This window comes from Podarcis liolepis (genome assembly GCF_965112155.1).
Source record: "Podarcis liolepis genome assembly, chromosome: 5".
NCBI classification, from domain to species: domain Eukaryota; kingdom Metazoa; phylum Chordata; class Lepidosauria; order Squamata; family Lacertidae; genus Podarcis; species Podarcis liolepis.
In genome coordinates, this window is record NC_139556.1 from 43,003,581 (window position 1) to 43,023,754 (window position 20,174).

Consider the following 20,174-nt stretch of genomic DNA (forward strand, 5'->3'; position numbering starts at 1 on the left):
GAGTGCCTGCAGAATTTTAAGGGAGCAGCTTATATTCGGGTATTGTCTTTTTCTCTCTCCTCCCCTCCCCAAATTTTAAAGATGTGGCTTATATTCGGGTATGGCTTATATTTGGGCCAATACGGTAAATATCTCACTCAATGAAAAGAAATGGTTGTTAAGGCTGCAGGCCTACGCACACTTCCTACTAGAGCATACGTCCTACTAAGTTAAGCACTTACATCACTAGGCAGAAGTGTTTAACTCAATGGGACTTCACACTCTCCTAGGTGTGCTTAGGAGGACTGTAGCATTAAGTGTCATCTCTGAGTAAACATGCTTTGGCTCATGCTGCATAGGTGCTTAACTTCAGAAGGATCATGTGGTGTTCCGGAGCAAAAAGGTATTATGAGTATGAAAACACTAACTTCCTTTATATTTGTTTTCAACAAAATTTCCTGTTTGGGCACTGCTTTTTTCATAAAGATCTAGAGTATCTTCTAATGACCAGATGGTGGTACCAATATGTCCATTGAATAGGCTATATATTTCCCCCCAAATGTTTATTCTGTTTTTCTTCTGCCATTAATGCAATCATTTTCAGTGTAGTCTCCGAGATCAGTAGTGGATCACATACTGGATAAATGTCAATTTCTGGAGCAGTTGTTTTGAACAAAAACTGAAGCTAAATTTGATAACAGTAGCACACATTTTGGAAGTGTTCAGGGGCTACCAAAACTGGCAGCTTGTGGCCAGAATTTACTTTAAAAGGGGGGATCTTTAATTGGTGTTTCTGGGGGTTTTGCATACTATATTTGATGAATCTCACTTGGGACCATGTTTGGCAGCATCACATCCTGGTCTGAATCTGAAAGAAAGTTCACACACACACACACACACACCAGAAAGGAAAAGGGAAAAAGAAGAAGACAGTAACTACAAAATGCTCATAGTATAATTTCTTCCTGCATGAATTGTGATGCACCAAGCCAAGCACAGTCAGTCTGCCATTTATGGAAGCCTATCAAGGGCTTGATAAATGCCTGCTTTTTGCTATCTTTTGGGACTCAAAAAAGAGGAGGCTTGGCAGTCATAATATATGTCTGGTGAACTATGTTGGACTTAGTGGACACTGATGCTTTGTTATGAAATTAACAAAGAAAATGATGGAAACAAAGAGGAAATGCAACCATTGGCTAACATCTCTAATCTTACTACATCATAAAAGAAGTTCTACGGATGGACAAGTCAAAGGGTGAGCCACTATCCTTCATTGTACTAGTGCAATGTGAGAAACCATAATTGCTGATTGTCCATATGGCCTGATTAAACACAAATCATAAGCCTTCCCCTCGGGTATCTATGTTATGATGTAACTGAGTTTATGGACAAGGAGAGTGCAGGGAATGATGCAGTTTTATATTAACAAGGCTGCACCACAACTGAGAAGCCAATCTTTTTTGTATCCATTAATCAAAAGATTTATAAATCTGAGAGGAAACCACAGTATGTGTCAATCAAATGGGGAAGGAAAGATGTAAGGCAACATCAAAATAGTGTTAGGTTCAGAAGTGACCAACCATAGGATGGAACCAAAGGGATGTTTAACAAGCCCAAGACATTTTGGTTTGCACATATGGTACCCAATTTCCACATATTTTCCCCTCCAGCTGCAACACCTCCACCTCCACCACTTCCCATTCTGTTCCTAAGGGTCCCCAACCATCAGGAGCTGCTTTTGAAAAGCACAGTTGAGTGCAATGGAAAAGAGGGGATGGGGGACCTCTGTTCCACAAGGGAAAATCCACTTGAGGTGACATCATCTCACTTATGATCAGCACCCAACAAACATATAAAAACATGAGAAAAATAAAAGAAAAGTATCAGTAAAAGAAAATCAGATGGGCCCACTGCCCACCTTCAGTTTAGTTATCAACCCAGAGGTCATCCTGCATGAACAGTAGAGTAGTGGCGAATTCAGAAGTGCAGGGTCCCTTCATGATAGTCATAGCCATGCCCCATCTCTGCCACACACACCTCACAACCATGCCTCCTCACAGACACACTGCCTTCTAAGGTTCTACAATAATCCTATAATTATACAACAATAATAATTAGGGATGCATTGCAACAATCAATTGTTGCAAGAGTTGCCTTTCAGCTAAAACTACTATTTTCTGTGTGCATACATGGGCCAATGATTTGGAGTGCGCCGATACCTTCTTCTGGAGAGATTTAATGGTCCATCAGACTTCTTTGATGGTCCATTGTATGTAGAAGAACTTGCCCACCACCCTCTTGAAACTGAAGCACCATGTGTTTTTAGTGTTCCTAAATGCTTAGCTTTAGAGCATACAGAACAATGCCTCCTCAATCATCTTCTTATGCACCTTTTCCAGAGTGATACTATGAGCCAATCCTCAGTGACTGACTCATCTCTTGTCTCCAACCAGTGCAAAGGGTGAGAAGACTTCTCAGTAGCTAAAAAGCTAAAAAAGTAGCTAAAAATCTACTAAGAGATGGGGAGCCTTCTGCAGAAATAATAATAGGTTCTTTGACCTCCTATGATCCCAGACCACTACACCTTTGTGCATGAGTCTCACTGACTGCCTTTAACTGTGTTCCGGGGAGCCTTGGAACCTTGGAAAAGAGCTCTATAAAAGACATCAGGATTCTCAACATTTTACAGTAACTAGGATCCTTTGGGGAATAGTAAAACTGATATTAAACCATTGAACTAGTGGTGATATACCCTGACATTTCTCCCATTTTTGCCTTATCCCACGGAGAGGGAAATTGATGAATATTCTGCAGCTGGCTTGGGGATCCCTAATGCATGCAACTACAGACATTCCTCTTTCTCTCTAGGGACAATGGTCAACCAACTGCCTCCTTCCATGCTATCCTTGTTGGAAATAGCACAGAGCACATGGAAAAGCATAAAGAAAAGGAATCAACCCTCTCTTGCACACATAATTTAGAAACAGATTACAACAGAACACATTCCTTTTCTTATCTTAGGAACGGCAACACCCAGTACAAGGTGCAGAAATCACTTGGCAAATGATGTACCCAGAATTTATACACGTAGGCTTCTATATGTGGATTTCTGGCTACATCAAAGCTTCTGTCAGTGACAATCAGTGTGGCTGTAAGGATGGAAGAAACTTGTCATCTGACTACAGCCAGGCAGCACTACTGATGATAATATATATGTCACATTTCAAGTTGCAAGCTTGAGCTACTGGGGCTCACTTCCAAGGTTCTCAGAGATGCTGGTTTGAAGCAGTATCACTGAGGACATGAAGTTCCTATATAATCTTCTCCTTTCATTTACATGAAATGAATGGAAAATCCAGGCTTACACATATATGCCTCAACTTGCATGAGGACATAAATACTTTAGTTCTATCAATCAGCAGAGACCTTTTTTTGTATTTTAAAATACCCGACATTTTTTGCCCTCAGCCTTCCATAGTTTAAAATAAAAACTCTCTTTTTCAGAGTCAAACAAGCAGGAAAGTTTAAACTAAGAGCTGATTTATTTATTTTTTAAAGTAAGCACTGAAGTTAAAACTCAAATGGGTATGGAAAATGTAAGCTGGTAAGTAATGTTTTAAAGAGTTGGTGTGATTATTGACAGACAAGTTAATATTATAAAGATGAATGCTAAAATAAGCAGTCAAATCAATCTAAGATAGATAGATGATGATGATAGATAGATAGATAGATAGATAGATAGATAGATAGATAGATAGATATAGATAGATAGATATGATGACAGTTTGTTTAAACTCATCACTCTGATCTGAAAATCACAGGTCCCATGATCTCGCCTTTAGTAGGAGGGTATGAGGATAATCATGAATGGATAAAACGATTTCCCATTTGACACTCAGCAGATGGTCCATCTGTCCTTGCAGTCAATTCTCAACTGGGCATTAGATATATAAGCCACCATATGGCTAGGAAACACAGACACTATGAGCATCAGAAATGGGTTACTTTTATAAATATGTTTTGGAGGGGGCAAAGGAAGAGGATAACATTTACCTGTAAATGTGGAATAATTAACAATTTGTAATAGTTTACAATGTAATAATTGTCCCAAGTAGCGGACAACACAATATATGTGCAATCTTTCTTTTTAAAAGTTTTTAAATTTAAATCATTTCCCTCCAGTGATAGGAAGAAATGCATTTCCCCGTCACCATATTTATTTTGTAAGGATTTTTTCTAAACCTAGACAATAAGCATTATTGGGATTTCCCCATAAAAAAACAATTAGTTATGTAAACATTGGAACTGAGCAAAAATAGCAGCTTATTGCCAGAACACACACACACACACACCCCTTATATTTTTCTAAATGAAAGCTATAGGAAGATGTGGGAGACAATGCTAACATTCCCAGAGTGAAAAAAATACTGAAGGAAATCAAAATTACGTTAGAATTATTATTTGAAACATCAAAATAAGCAGTATACTGTATAGGAATAATCTGTCCTCAAATCTGTATAAGACAAAAAGGATAATGCTGAGCATAATGCCTGGAGACCAGTTCTCAGTTCTGGGGGAAACCTACTATTTTAATGTGTGTTTGGTTCAGAAGAGATTGTAAGATTATTAACTTGAATTAATATAATCATTAACTATTATTTAGATCACAAAAAACAGGAGACACCATTACAGGCTTGTCAAATGATGTGGAAATGACTTGAAATTGCCTAAGAGACAACCCATCATTCAATGACAGAAGGGGGATCTGCTATGAACAAAAAGTAGCAAAGGCAGCAGACCTAGGCACAGACCACAAACTATACAGGGGATATTATTGCAAGACTCAAATGCTACCAGAGTTTCAAGATCCTTGCCAGGACTTCTGTGTGGATGGAAATGCTTAATAATCTTACCCCAGAGGCTGCTCCTAGAGTGAGTGACACAGCTGGCTTTTAAGCCTCATCCTATTTCATTTCAGCCTCACCAAACTGAAGCACCACACATTTCTAGATTGAGTGTGCAGGACTAATCCTCAGGATGGTGATCCTGTTGAGGATAGATGCCTCCCTTAATCCAGAATCGGTAGCTAGACTGGTGACTGGGAGTGGCCGCCGAAACCATTTAACACTGGTCCTGAAAGACCTACATTGGCTCCCAGTATGTTTCTGAGCACAATTCAAAGTGTTGGTGCTGACATTTAAAGCTCTAAATGGCATCGGCCCAGTATACCTGAAGGAGCATCTCCACCCCATCATTCAGCCTGGACACTGAGATCCAGCGCCGAGGGCCTTCTGGCGGTTCTCACACTGCAAGAAGTGAAGCTATAGGGAACCAGGCAGTGGGTCTTCTCGGTCGTGGTGCCCACCCTGCGGAACGCCCTCCCATCAGATGTCAAGGAAATAAACAACTATCTGACTTTTAGAAGACATCTGAAGGCAGCCCTGTTTAGGGAAGTTTTTAATGTTTGATGTTTTATTGTGTTTTTAATATTCTGTTGGGAGCTGCCCAGAGTGGCTGGGGAAACTCAGCCAGATGGGTGAGGCATAAATAAATTATTATTATTATTATTATTATTATTATTATTATTATTATTATTCCTACGATTGTATCCATGGCCATTTCTTCTGCAATGGACAGGGTGAGGGCCACTATTTCTGAGAGGACACGCATGCCAGCACCCTATCCCAGTTGCTAGAGCTGTAGGGTCCCAAGAGTCTGCTTTTCAGATGCCCTGGAGACTTTCCACAGTATTTCATCTCTCAAGGCACACTTTGTAGATAGATAGATAGATAGATAGATAGATGATAGATAGATGATAGATAGATGATAGATAGATGATAGATAGATGATAGATAGATGATAGATAGATGATAGATAGATATAGATGATAGATATAAAGTTGTCTGTGGTTCCTTCAGTTTTCAGTACACTACTTAGAGAAACTTATAACATATTAAATAGTATAGAAATTAAATTAATAATAATAATAATAATAATAATAATAATAATAATAATAATAATAATAATAATAAACAACCCACTGCACCACAAATTTTGACAAAAGTCATGCCTATGCGATAAAAGTAGCCATTTCTTATAGACATTGAGATGCTGAACCAAATATGACAATATCGGCTACTGTTTCTTAGAGATCCACAATAGTTTATTATGTCCTCCAGCCCAAAGTGGAGGCCAGCCAATCAGCTCCCACAGGAGGGTAGACGTTGCTCCTGGACTTGGTGCGAGTCCAGAATGGAGCATCCATTTTAGCCGTAGCAAGGAAACTCAGATCAGGGAGCCACATAGAGCTCTCCATGCCTCTCTGCCAGCTCTCAGGACTCCCCCTCGGGCCACAACCCATCCTAAGCTTTCTAATGCCCTCTGCTAGTGCTTTTGCATGGCTGGAATGCGTCCTTCAACCATGATCATGGGAATACTATGTTTTAAAAATAGTGCAAAAGCATGAGAAGCACAGGGCATACATCTCTCAAATGAAACAAACATATACTGATATATTCTCTACTTGTGCTGGAGCAGTTCAACCAGTCAATGTTTGCTATGCAGGGGATATTAAGATTTATCACATCAGCTTTTCAAAAGTAGGAAACACTAGAACCAATGTGAAGTGGATGTTCTTGAATAAGGAGTTGTTGCTATTTTTTATGAGGCCATGATGTTGTAGGGCAGTAGGATTTTTACTTCAGATAAGGGCTCTTAGCTATCTGAAGTCCAATAGATGTCCCATCCAAGTGGATAGGGGTGTTTGAGAGCTCACTTAGTGTAGATGCTGCTGTGCATTATAGCTTCCAATCAGACCACTTCAGGATGTGCATGTATTCAATTGCGGTGCTCTTTGAAAGAGATGACTGAAGTGAGTGACAAAGGGCCGACCACATTTTTTTGCCATTGCCACTGTCATCTTTATGGGCTTGCACAGGAAATTAAGCCAGAGATAGATAAAGGCAACACACATTTCGAAATACAACTCCTTTGAGATTCCTAAATGAACAACAGACTAGTAAAAGTTCAGATGCAAAATGACGTGAGGGTCTGTAGCATCATTAAGCCTTAAGAAAATCAGATGCAGACAAGCTATAAAAGTATGGCTCATAAAAGAGCTGATGTACTGATGTCAGGAAGTAGTGAGTAAGGCTGCTGATTAAGCCTGCAAATGTATGAACTTAATCTCCTCTCTTTCCCTGCAATTCTAACAGTGAATGTATTTGGGAAGGATATGTTGACCCAAATGGGATATGGAATTATCTACTTCCTGGAAGATCAATTCCACGAGCAAATCTGAATTACATATTTAATATCTTATTGTCCTTAATCAGTTCCAGTCTGAATTCACCATTCCTAACCACTGGCAGGTCTATATAACAGGAGATGCTACACTAGGTAACCGGGGGAAGATTTGCTTGAATGCAAGTAGAATGCCCTATGAAATTGGGGGTCTTGCTTTATTGACCAATCCCATTTCAAAAGCAGGCCTGAACACAGACTGGAACTGGTCCAGATAATGATATGGATATGAAGTATATGCCAGATATATTATATGTGATGCACATGCAGGATATATCATAAACACCTACTTTTTTGTGAAGAGGGTTGTTTTAGGCTTTGAAAATCAAATGAGACCATCATTGCACTTAACGAAATATTTAAATCACTTTCCCCATATCCGCCTGTCTAAACATGTCCAAGGATAACTGCATTGTTACAAGCTCATGCTATGAACCAATGCAGCTCATACTGCTGGAAACAAATTGGATCCCTACCCCAGAACAGTCACTGAAGTGGTTATCGCATGACTGTCCCCTGGACTTAATGCATAACAAAGTACTAATTACCACACAGGGCAGTCAGTTTGCATGATAAGGTGGTCCACACAGCCTTTTGGCATCCTCTTAACTATAAATGCTTGTAAGATGAAAGGACAAACAGCTATTAGAGGAAAAGTTCCATAGATGAACATGGAATTGGAGAAGTGGATAGATACCAGGTAGGAAAATTAAGGGTCTGACTTCAAGCTATTCAAGCTACACACTTCAAGGTTATAGCAGGAAATTCAGGTCGACAGACACTCTTCCCACAATTCACACTTTTGAATATGGGGTGGGGGGAGGAATACCCCAGTGGCATGAGTTAAGGGCAGGATGTCAGCTCAGATTTTCTGTTCTAATCCCTTTCCTCCTCTTGGGTGAATAAATACGTTTAATGTGATTGAAACCCTGTTCTCTCTGTGAGCACCCTTTGATAGCAACTTTCAGCTGAAAACTGTTCAGCTTTTTCAATTCCCCCTTTATGTGGATTCAGAAAACAGAGTTATAAATTCACCATAGTCTAAATTTATCGTGCTGTCTAAGGCTCATTTTTGAACAGCTGACACAAGACAGAGGACTCTGCTTCTCAGAGCAATCAGCCCCTTTTATCAGCGCAGCCCACGACTTTGATACAAACCCAAATTGTTGAGCTTTTTGGTAGAAACATATGCCCAAAATAGAGATTTTAAGCTTTTTGAGCTGTTTTCACCTGCGTTTTCCATCACGTCTTACATCTGGGTTCCCCCTGACATTTTGCCAATTTGGCAAAAATCCCCCCCTGGCGTCATTTTGGACATGTCAGGAAAATTCCTGATATATGGCAGGCCTAGGAGAATGTGATGTCAAGTGTGGGGCAGTTGGCCATTGTTTAGGGAAAACCGACCTCGGAAGCCAAATTAAGATCCCTCCCAGGTGAAATGAGACCCACTAGATGGAGATTCCCCACTGCTGGTATTGAGGGCTATCAAAAAAAGGGTATAAATTTGGAATTATGGCAAGTGATTACAACCATTCCACTTCCCAGCCCTGTGAATGCTTCCTAGGATGGCCATATGCCCTACTCTGACATCTCTTTGGAGGGCTGTCAGAGACTAATCCTATGTTTGAAAGGCTGTCTGTTCCAAGTCTGGTTTTTAAAGATGAAGCACCCTATGAAGGGAGTTGAAGGTGTCCATCAACAGTAAGCATCTCAACAGCTGACTGAAAAAGCACCTGACCACTGTTTTCCCCGCTATGGGGAAATATATTGCATTTCTATTCAACTAGGGTAATTACTGCTAGCCTTGCCGCTATACATGTAATTTAGCATATGCAAATTTTAAACAAATATGTGTCTTTCCTTGTTCTTTTTGGTGGTGGTTTTCCCCTGCTCTCTTTTTGGTGATGTATAAGTGGCCAATTAAATTCCATCCAGTGAACTTTCGTGGCAGAGCAGATAAATCTTCTGCAGACGTATCAAGAGTTCCACCCACAACATTGCACACATATGAATCGGGGAAGTAGGTCACTGCAGCAGTGCAGCCTGCAGCAGTTCAAAAGCTACTTTATCATACACTGCGTTTAAGCCAAGCAAAGTTTTAGAGCACTGCTGGCCATTGCATATCAGCTGTACCTTTCATGTACACATTTCTACAACGTGGACATAAAAGAAACAAAGCATTCAAACAGAAAGGAAACTGGGATAGCCCAGGAAACAGATGGCTATGCAGGGAGCAAACCATGACCTCAGAAAATGTGGGTATCATTTTCATCACTTATTCTCCTAGGCTTGTGGCTAAGTAATTGGATTAGATCATTATAATCTGGATTTGAATGTACAAGCAGCACAAACACAATTTAGACAATTATGACTTAAGATGGCCTGACGAGAATTTCTGATGGGCACCTCATCAAATAACACTGTTGTTTGAACTTCATCTAGGACAATTTACACACTGCCTGGTCTTCATTGTTTATAATAAGGGCTCGCAAATGTATATCAGATGGATAATTTTTTTTATAAAAAAAACAAACCCTAAATCACACTGTTTGCATACCAGAACTAATCTCTAACATTTTTTGATTCCATAAAAAATAGAATGTGCCCCTTGGAAATTTAGTCTGGTTTTTTTTAAATAACCTCATTTGCTATGCACACTGATTAAATATTCATTAATAATAAATAGAATTAAAGAGGCTTGCTGACAAATTATATTTCTCCCTGACTAGAATACGCACACACAAAAGAGACAGAACTGATTGGATTTTAAATGGCTTTCTATATTTCTTTCATGTTTAAACTTCAATGTTTATCAGGGGAAATGAACATTTTGACTAATCGTTCATCTCCCCACCCCTTGCCTGACCCAAAATGGGTCTAACAACTAAATGTAAATAGTTTGTATGTATATAAAATGTTTGCACTTACAGGCCACTAATTAACATTCTTGAAATGATTTTCTGCCGTAGAGAGATTCAAATCCCCATTGTCTTTTGCAGATCAGGGGTTTTTATTTGTAAACACACACACACACACACACACACACACACACACACACACACACACCACCACCACCACCACCACAACCACCACCACCACCTTACCAGGGTCTATATTTGTAAAGGACGAAACTACACTAACATTCACCTAGCTGTGTTTATAATGACACAAAACCTGAAAATAAAAAGGAAATAAAGGTAGGGTAAATCAGTCTACAGTACTAAAGGATACAGAGTATGTGCTCCTCCCTTGGTGGAGAGGAGCTCTACAGACAGGGTGGCACTTGTGCCTTAAGGGGAACTGGTGATGTGTTGCTGGCAACAGCTCTCGAAAGGAGGGTGTGCTCAGGATGATTGTGGGAGGCCTTGGATATAAAAAACAACTTGCCCTTGAAAATGGCAAAGCCATGCCAGCCTTGAAGCACAGTGATTTTCCATGCCACTGATGTCAATCAAAGGGAAAACAGGGGGGAGGAGAAACAAAACAGAAACAAAAAATAAATACAAACATTCTGCAAGAACCTTCTGCCCTGGCTGGAGTGAGCTACCAGGATATAGGAAGCAGTAGTTCCTCCATCACAGGAATAAGCCCTTCTACCTTAGGATTGCTCAACAAGTCTTGGGGAGGGCGAGAATGCAATGTTATACATTCAGTCTGAGTTCAGACCTGGCTTCAGAACTGAATCAGCCTAGCAACTCAGTGGGGATGGGTATCAGAGGCACTGTATTATGGTGGCTCCATTCATATTTTCAGGGCCATGTTCTAAGAGTAGCACTGGGTGAGTGCTCCTTGGCTTCCAGGTGCTTGAGCTATGGGAATTCATAGGGATATCTGTAGGATAACTAGCCTCATATCACGAACAAGCTTAAATCTAAATAATGCATGAAGGGGTTAAAACCATAGAGAAAGCTGTCCTGCCAGACATAGCTCACCTTGGGAAGGACTAGGCAATCAAGCCTTTGTTCCCTTCTATCTGGAGAAGTTCAATGTGTGAGGACGTCTGAGCTGGTTACTCCAAGCTCAGATTGCATGGTTCTAACAAGCCACTCTTGAATTCATATACTAATAATTTAGGAACTTCTGCTACTTTGGAACTAAGCCAATTTTTACAGCCTGTGCAACTTTTCTGATTGATGTATGGAAAAGCACATGAACCTCACATTTAAAGAGTTTGTAAGTACTGTAAACTATTTTAAACTTGCTATATGTGTGGCCTTTTCCCTATGCTGGGGGAAGAGGGGAACTTTTTAAGGGGACACTTTTTGGAGCACAGAAGGGCACATGTTTTAAAGGTCTAACACACTTTACTTTGCTGCATATTTTGTGATTTTTTAACTTTGCTGGGGTTCTCTCAGCAAAGAAAACTTGCCCTAATCCTGGATCTTGTCATCCAGGGAATTATTCTTTTATACCTATTTTTTCCTTGCTACCAACACTTTTTTCTTCCCAGTGTTATGTAAAATCTTTATGAAGTCATTGGGAATGGTCATTAGGAGCTTTGGAACAAGGTGTCATCAGTATGCTGATGACACACAGCTCTACTTTCAGGGAAGGCTGTAAAGGCTTTAAGTCACTGCTGGGATACAGTGGTGGACTGGATGAGGGGCAATAAACTGCACCTGAATCCTAAGGAGACAGAGGCTTTTGGGGTGGTTTGTTCCCATGTCTGAGAAATAGGTAAATTACCTGTTCTGGATGTGATTGCACTCCCCCTGAAGGAGCAGGAGAGAAGCTTGTGGGTCCTCCTTGATACATCTTTGTCACTAGAGCCAGCAAATTCCACAAGAATAGCCATGCTAGCCTACAGAACAGGGATGGGGAACCTGTGGCCCACCAGCTATTGCTGGACTAAACATCCTAATCATTGGCTCTGCTGGCTGGAGCCGACGGGAGTTGGAGCCTAATAATATATTGAAGGGAATTAGTTCCCCATCCCTAATGTACAACTTGCTTAGTGCTGCAGACGAGCACAGCTTGTCTTTTGGATGCTACTGGCATTGTGAATGTGAGGGGGCAGAGTATGGAAGGCGAGGGAGCCAATGAAGATCACACAAGGGCTTCTTGGAAATAAATAAAGGTAAAGGGACCCCTGACCGTTAGGTCCAGTCATGACCGACTCTGGGGTAGCGGCGCTCATCTCGCTTTATTGGCCGAGGGAGATGGTGTACAGCTTCTGGGTCATGTGACCAGCATGACTAAACTGCTTCTGGCGAACCAGAGCAGTGCACGGAAACGCTGTTTACCTTCCCGCCGGAGCGGTACCTATTTATCTACTTGCACTTTGACATGCTTTCGAACTGCTAGGTTGGCAGGATGGAAATAATCTCTCATTAATAATGAGATTTGCTATTAATATTCTCAATTATTATTCATAAAGCTGTGTTTGCCAAGAGCCCTCTAAAGAAAGTTTTATATCCAGTAAGAATTGATGCAAAACTTTGGCAAATTAGCGAATAGTTACTTCATTTGCCCCACTTTCAAAACTCCAATGCAAACGTCTGATGTTGAAATCCACAGTATCACCAGCCAATTAAATCTTGACCTCAGGCTTCTCTCGAGCTTTCTTTGTTATATCGCCTCTCCACTCATGAACCAACTGTGTTCAAGGCCCTTCTCTTATTCCAGAGAGGTGCAGAGAATGGTGACCCAATAACTAGTCCTCTCAGGGCTCGCTGCCCAGTTGTGGAATGCTCTCCTCAGGGAAGCATCCCTGGCACCTTTGCTGTTTGCTTTTAGGCGGTTAATTCTCTGCCTATTTTTAGTGGGGTGGGGTTGAAGTAGATTTGCTTTTTTATGCATATTATTGAGAACAAGATCTTCCTGTTGTAGATCTTGTCACAGACAACAACCTTTCCTCATACAGGAGTACATTCTTGCACTATTATGAAAGATGGACAGAATCCAGTTGGTGCTTTTGCACTCCTGGAGGAATTTGTGGTACCTCGGGTTACATACGCTTCAGGTTAAAGACTCCGCTAACCCAGAAAGTCATGCTGGCCACATGACCCGGAAGCTGTACGCCGGCTCCCTCGGCCAATAAAGCGAGATGAGCCAGAGTCGGTCACGACTGGACCTAATGGTCAGGGGTCCCTTTACCTTTACCTAACCCAGAAATAGTACCTTGGGTTAAGAACTTTGCTTCAGGATGAGAACAGAAATCGTGCTCCAGCAGCGGGAGGCCCCATCAGCTAAAGTGGTGCTTTAGGTTAAGAACAGTTTCAGGCTAAGAACGGATCTCCAGAACGAATTAACACAAGGTACCACTGTAGAGGCATCTGCTAATGTAAGAGGTGAAAGAGGCAATTTTTGCTGACTGCTCTTTCCCAGTTACCTTCCACCCTGTACTGGAGAGTCCCTCAACTCCCCAGAGGCATTTTTCTTTTGGGGTGCATGTGGGGAACAACACGACTAATAAGCAAAGTTTGCCTGCCCTTCTCTCCTGTTAGCAGATGCTTCCGTTGACTCAAAAGACTCCTGTTAGTGTAAGAGCACTTCCTATGTTCCACCCGATGACTACAAAGTTATTTGACTGATAAACAGTGAATATGTGAATTACAAATCACCTAGTGTGCTAAAACAGCCTGTATAAGATAAATAATGCAAACGCTGCTTGTAGTATTAATTCCCCAAAGAGAGTAAAGTTCAGTAACAATTCAGTAGGACTATGTGGACTCTAAATGAAAGAGAATGGATGCCACATGCTCCTATCTGAAAAATACATCCACCTGATCTTAATTACACATCGCCCATTAAAAACATTATTCATGGAGAAGCTTGAGTCACTACAATGCTGATCAGCACCCTTTTCCCTTTTATTGTTCCCAGAAGCAACCGTGCTCCATCATTCTCTTAGCCCCTGCCATGTGCTTCTGTTTGAAAAACTGAACTTCCATCAAAGCAGGGTTTGTCTAATCAATGAACCTTGTCAAGAGTCGGGCAGGTTTATGTAGCAATCACAGGCTGGTCTTTTGGTACTTCTTGAAATGATAGGCTCTCTTGCCTGCAGACATTTCCCAAAGCCTTCCCAGCCTACAAACGAAAATGTGACCAACCGCTCTAAAACAATGGCCTCTTGTTTGCTGGCCCCTCCCAGTGAATCGCTGGCAGATGGGAGCAATCAATTCTTTACCAATAAACGCTATCACTGCCTCAAACGCAACAGCTGTGAAGAAGCTTAACAGATGTAAGGGCTTTTTAAAATGGTAATTAAAGTGGTTAACCCTTATAGTCTAGGAAGATGCCACTGACTAGAAGCAAAGGGGTCTCAGAAGAACTTTACGGGCTCAAAAAGCTCAGTAATAGTCACTGCTGAAAAGAGATGCATGTCATAGAATCATAGAACTGTAGAGTTAGAAGGGACCAGAAGGATCATCTAGTCCAACCCCCCTGCAATGCAGGAATATGCAGCTGTCCCGTAAGGGGATCAAACCTGCAACCTTGATGTTCTAACCAACTGAGTACCAAAAATATGGGTACATGTTTGTCCCAGGCAAATTTTGTGAACCACTGCATGGTCCTTTAAGTATGTTTGTTGCATAGGTATTTCTTGACTTTTTGGACATATACCAGTGAATGCTAACTGTCTCATTTAAGTGAGTGTCAACGTTCACATCTGTGAATTTTAAAGCTTTATTTTAAAAATGCATGTATACTATCCATACAGGCATATTGTGGGGTGAATAAACTTTGATATATTTTAATACGCACGCTTTCCTATTATACAATTTTATTCCATTGTTTTATTGTATATCAGACAACACCTGGATTTCTTTTTTTGTGTGAATGTTAAGCAGTATACAAAAATTTCTAAATAAATAAATATTTCCATATAGAGAAAATCTGGAATATGTACTGGCTCTGAAACAGAGCGTTATAGTTTTAATACTAAGTAACAGTTTTGTAATGAGTGAAACATTTCAACTTTCTGTAAAATTTGGTTTTCAGATTTATCTGCCTAAGGCCATTTATTTTTCCTTAACACAACTGGATGAGGTGCTTGCTGTTGACAACTTAACTGACCATTTTAATAAAGCAGAGGTTTTTGTTTTTTAAAAAAATTGCTTAGTAAAGCCCAGCAGGGAAATTTATCAAATTGTTTGCCAGTGGGAATAAGTGAAACAGTAATGAGAAACTCAAGCTTCGCTATAACCAACCCATTTCCCCAACTGTGCTACAAAAGCTACATTGGGCTCAAGTGGCAACCATGATGTCATTATTCCTGCCTCAGGAACTTCGTCTAATCTCATCATAGAAGGTTGTAAATTCAGTCTGGCAGTGTCAACTCCAAGCATTTCAGCTTCTGTAAAATGGCTGGAACACTGAAGCAGAAGTACCAAACACACCTTGCTTGTAAATGTTCAGGCTTTTTGTTGTTGTTGTTTGCTCAGGGTTAATCTCCACTGCCATATCCATTTATGCATAAATCTTCAAACACATTTTTTAAATGAAGAAGTCATTTGAAAAAGGTTAGAATATATCAGCTTCACAATCTATCCTGAGTGCTCACTGGAAGGACAGATTGTGAAGCTGAGGCTCCAGTACTTTGGCCACCTCATGAGAAGAGAAGACTCCCTGGTAAAGACCCTGATGTTGGGAAAGATGGAGGGCACAAGGAGAAGGGGACGACAGAGGACGAGATGGTTGGACAGTGTTGAAGCTACAAACATGAGTTTGACCAAACTGCGGGAGGCAGTGGAAGACAGGAGTGCCTGGAGTGCTCTGGTCCATGGGGTCACGAAGAGTCGGACACGACTAAACAACAAGAATATATCTTGCATTTCAGTCTGAAAACATATCCACTTTCCTCTCAGCGATTAGCAACACAGCTAAGAGAAGCCCAAAGTGCTCTGTTAATCACAACGACCACCTTTGCACATCACAGTAAGCTGCAAACCATTGTTTACTGGACATGAGGAGATTGCAGCCCCTTAACTCCTCCCTTCTTGTATTAGGAAGAAGCAAACCATGAAACATGAGATAGCATTGTGTCACTCCAAATAAACAATGGTGGTAAGTCAGCATTTGTTCTTGATTTAACAATCACGGTTTATCTGGAATGAAACAAATCACAACTCCTGGTTTGGATGTAATGCTAAGCCAGGGGTTGTGGTTTGGTCACATACTAGGAGTGAGGAGCAAGGCAGCCCAGACAGGCATTTTCACAGTAAACCAGGTGTGGGGAGCATTTGGATCTTCAGATGTTGCTGAACTACAATTCCCATCAGCCCCAACAAACACAATCATGGATGATGGGAATTGCAGTTCAATAATATCTGAAGGGCCAAAGGTCCCCCTCACCCACACCTGATGGTTAACTAGGTTTACTGTGGCAAACAAATAGAGCCCATGTGATGGTCAATGTATCTTTTAAATATAGGTTTTTCACAATGGGATTTCAAGCTGAATTAAGTTTGGTAAAGTAACAGAGATAATACCCTGTAGTTCAGGTTCCCCAGTTATTAATCATATAATATTACAAAAGATAATCTTTACTTTCAAGAAGTGTCTTTTGTCTACTAAACTGTAAACCTTGCCACATTTTATAACATGAAATTTGAAAAAAAAAAAGTCAAATTGTATCTATATTCTAGATGAATAGCATGTACATTTATTCAAAGTGTTGGTGCTGACCTTTAAAGCCCTAAACGGCCTCGGTCCAGTATACCTGAAGGAGCGTCTCCATCCCCATCGTTCAGCCCAGACACTGAGATCCAGCGCCGAGGGCCTTCTGGCGGTTCCCTCATTGCGAGAAGTAAGGTTACAGGGAACCAGGCAGAGGGCCTTCTCGGTAGTGGCGCCTGCCCTGTGGAACGCCCTCCCAGCAGATGTCAAAGCAATAAACAACTATTTTACTTTTAAAAGTCATCTGAAGGCTACCTCTTTAGGGAAGTTTTTAATATTTGATGCTGTACTGTTTTTAATATTCAGTTGGAAGCCGCCCAGAGTGGCTGGGGAAACCCAGCCAGATGGGTGGGGTATAAATAAATTATTATTATTATTATTATTATTATTATTATTATTATTATTATTATTATTATTATTAAATTGAGGCTGAAATATTGCACACACTTACTCAGAAGTATCATGGAACTTAGTGGGACTTACTGCTAAGTAATATTTGTATGGCATTGTGTTGTAAATTAAATTTGATGATTGCTTGACCTAAACTCCAGTGTCTCATCTACCAAAGTATAACCAATCACATGGATTAGTACAGTCTGATAAGGACTGAGCATGCTCAATAGCTACATAATATTAAATGCAAATGAAAAATAAAAAGAAATGGGGGGAGGGAATAGAAAAGGACTATTATGGAGGAGGGAATACTGACTGGCTAGAACCCTGAACAGATGCAGTCCTGGGAATGTTGCTACAACTTGGTGTGTAGTATCTACCAAACCCTTTAAATACGAGATAATGATATTTAACACTACACAACACATATTATTGGTTGGAGCTCCCTCAAGTGGATGACTGTAGAATGGGAAATAAATACATGTAACTCTAAAATGAAGCTGTTGCTTTTGGCATTACTTTCTTACACAGTAATCAAAAATGCTTGGGATCATCTCCTAAGTGGGAAAAACAGTTGCTCTGCTGGCATTCAAGCAACTTCAAGAAATGCTACTGGATTTGTAATTTTTGGTGGGAACAACTTAAACCAACATATTTGCCTTTGAGCTAGTTTAGCCCAATGGAAATTTAGTGGGATCTGCCACACAAGCCAAGCTGCATTTAGGCTGTGGTCCTATGCAATCTTATGTCGGAGTGGGACTTACATCTGAATAAACATGACTAGAATTGGGCTGCAATCCCGCAGTGCTTACTTCCTGAAGCAAGGAAGTAATAAGTGGAAGTTACTTTTAAGTCAATATCATTAGGAAAGATTGTGCTTAAGTGCGCTATCTTCTTAATCCGCTTTGACTCATTGCAGTTTGGGCTATCTCATTTGTTTCAGAACAGTTTTTTTGGCTGGAATCCAATACTTCACATCTCCAAAGAATAGCCTTGGGGTAGGTGGAGTTTGGTGATGCGTGGGTAGCAGGCAGCATTGGAAAGCAACACAAGCAGGGCCACGGTACCTAGGACTTAATATTTACATATATGTATCTAATTTCCTAAAGATTCAGAATTCAACTGGAGAAAAAATAGCCTCCACATTTACTGGAAGACAGTTAATGCATAAAATAAACCAACCAAACACAAATAGTTATGGGTTTCAGATAACCACTGAGCATTTAGCAACATTGGTTTGCATAAGGAATAGGCCATTAGAATGCTTGCTTGTAAGGTAGTGAATGAGTACATAAAATATCAGCTTCTCACCTTTGGGCAATTCCTTGAGCTTCAAATTTATTTCCAGGAAATTTGGTGTTTTGACTCTGTCCTCTTCTCTTCTCTCCTCTTCTTTTCTTCGTCTTAGAATATATCTGCATAGGCCTTTTGTATATCCAGTATTGGTTGCTTTTTCTCTTGGCAATTTTATGTGCATTGTTTTGCATCCTTGCGGTTTCTTCGCTTCTCAGGTGACACTTCCACCAACATTCAAGCCAAGAGATCTTGTGCTTTCTCATGATAGTAAGTTAACCTTCTCAGAGATTTTTCCATGACAGACCTTACAGATCCAAGCAACTTTTAATTTCTTATTTCAGTCCCACTTCAGTTTCCCTGTATGCTGATGTTGCTGGCTTCATTTCATCCAGGAATTCAAGTGCATTACACCTTAATCATGGTGCTATTTTTCTACTAGCACTGTAGTCAAACTTCAATGAAATTTTAGAACGAATTTCTCTCCCGCCCCCCATTTTAATGCCTGGGAATAGTTTCATATAAATGATTTCATGTGTAATGGATATGAAACATGTATTTCTTAAATGATCACCACCAAATACAATTGCATGTAGTTCCCCATTTCTATTGGTTAAAAAACACTTTGAAATACAGTATCGTTTTTGTTGTCATTCAGCCATTCATATTTTCGCCAGCCTGGAGTTCTTTGAGAATCTTCCTTCAAGACGTGTATTTAAGCAACTATGAATAACAGTACAAAGGACTGAAGTACAAAACAGGACATGTTCACTTCTTTACAGAAGCAGTTTACTGCCTGCTTAGCAGGGAACCAAAATATATCCACTTCATCTGAATGAGTTTACTGCTTTTCATGTAAAGCTGAAGTTGTTTTTGAGCAGCAAAGTCAAGGCTTCCCTTAGAGAGAAGCCAGTAGTTGTTCATCAATTGGGGGTCTGCTTGTTTTTTGGCTTTCTTCTTTGACAATTCTAATACTAGTTTGTAAAAAGTTACACAGTTACACTTATCAGAAGATCAGACTTCACTCCAAAATAAAATCCACACAAGTTTTTCTTTATAAAAATGGTCAAAAAGAGCAGATCTCCAGTCTTTAATGTCCAAATACAGTACACAGCCTAGTTTCTTGAAAGGGCAATGTCTCTTTCCTTTCCAGCACTGGCTACCATTGTTATAGTGTTCCACATGAGACAAATTTCCTAGATTTCTCTCTGGGCTGAAAGAAAAAATATATATACAATAGAAGCTAAAGTTACTTATAAAGGTAGTATGAAACAAAACCTCTGTGTGTCTCAAACACATATCCCACTCCTTTGGGTCACATTTCAGTTTACCTTCCTCTGCCTCAGATAAACTTACTGGGGGGGGGGAGACCCAATGTGTCCAAGTGATGGGGAAGATGAAAGGAGAAGGCAGCAATTTCACAGCTGAGGAGGACCCTATAGGAACAGGATGAGCAGCCAACTGCTTCTGCCCCAGGCTCAGCTGTGATGCCCCACTGCTGCCATCTGGGCACAGGCTGTACCACAGGGGTGAGCTAACCACTGATGAATTGGGCTTTAAAAAATAATATTTTAACAAAGCACTCA

General features: G+C 40.5%; 1 protein-coding gene across 23 annotated transcripts in view; it reads right to left on the bottom strand.

Annotated features, from left to right (window-relative positions):
- The window catches only part of JAKMIP3 (Janus kinase and microtubule interacting protein 3), a 104,657-nt gene continuing 84,483 nt past the window's right edge, over nucleotides 1-20,174 (bottom strand). For all 23 annotated transcript variants that reach the window (XM_083505954.1, XM_083505953.1, XM_083505950.1 and 20 more), the window contains 2 exons: nucleotides 18,607-19,801; nucleotides 1-847 (listed from right to left, as the gene is read on the bottom strand). In XM_083505954.1, the coding sequence (XP_083362080.1) occupies nucleotides 19,757-19,801 (45 nt within the window). In that variant the 3' untranslated portion in view covers nucleotides 1-847; nucleotides 18,607-19,756. The remainder of the gene's footprint in view (nucleotides 848-18,606; nucleotides 19,802-20,174) is intronic.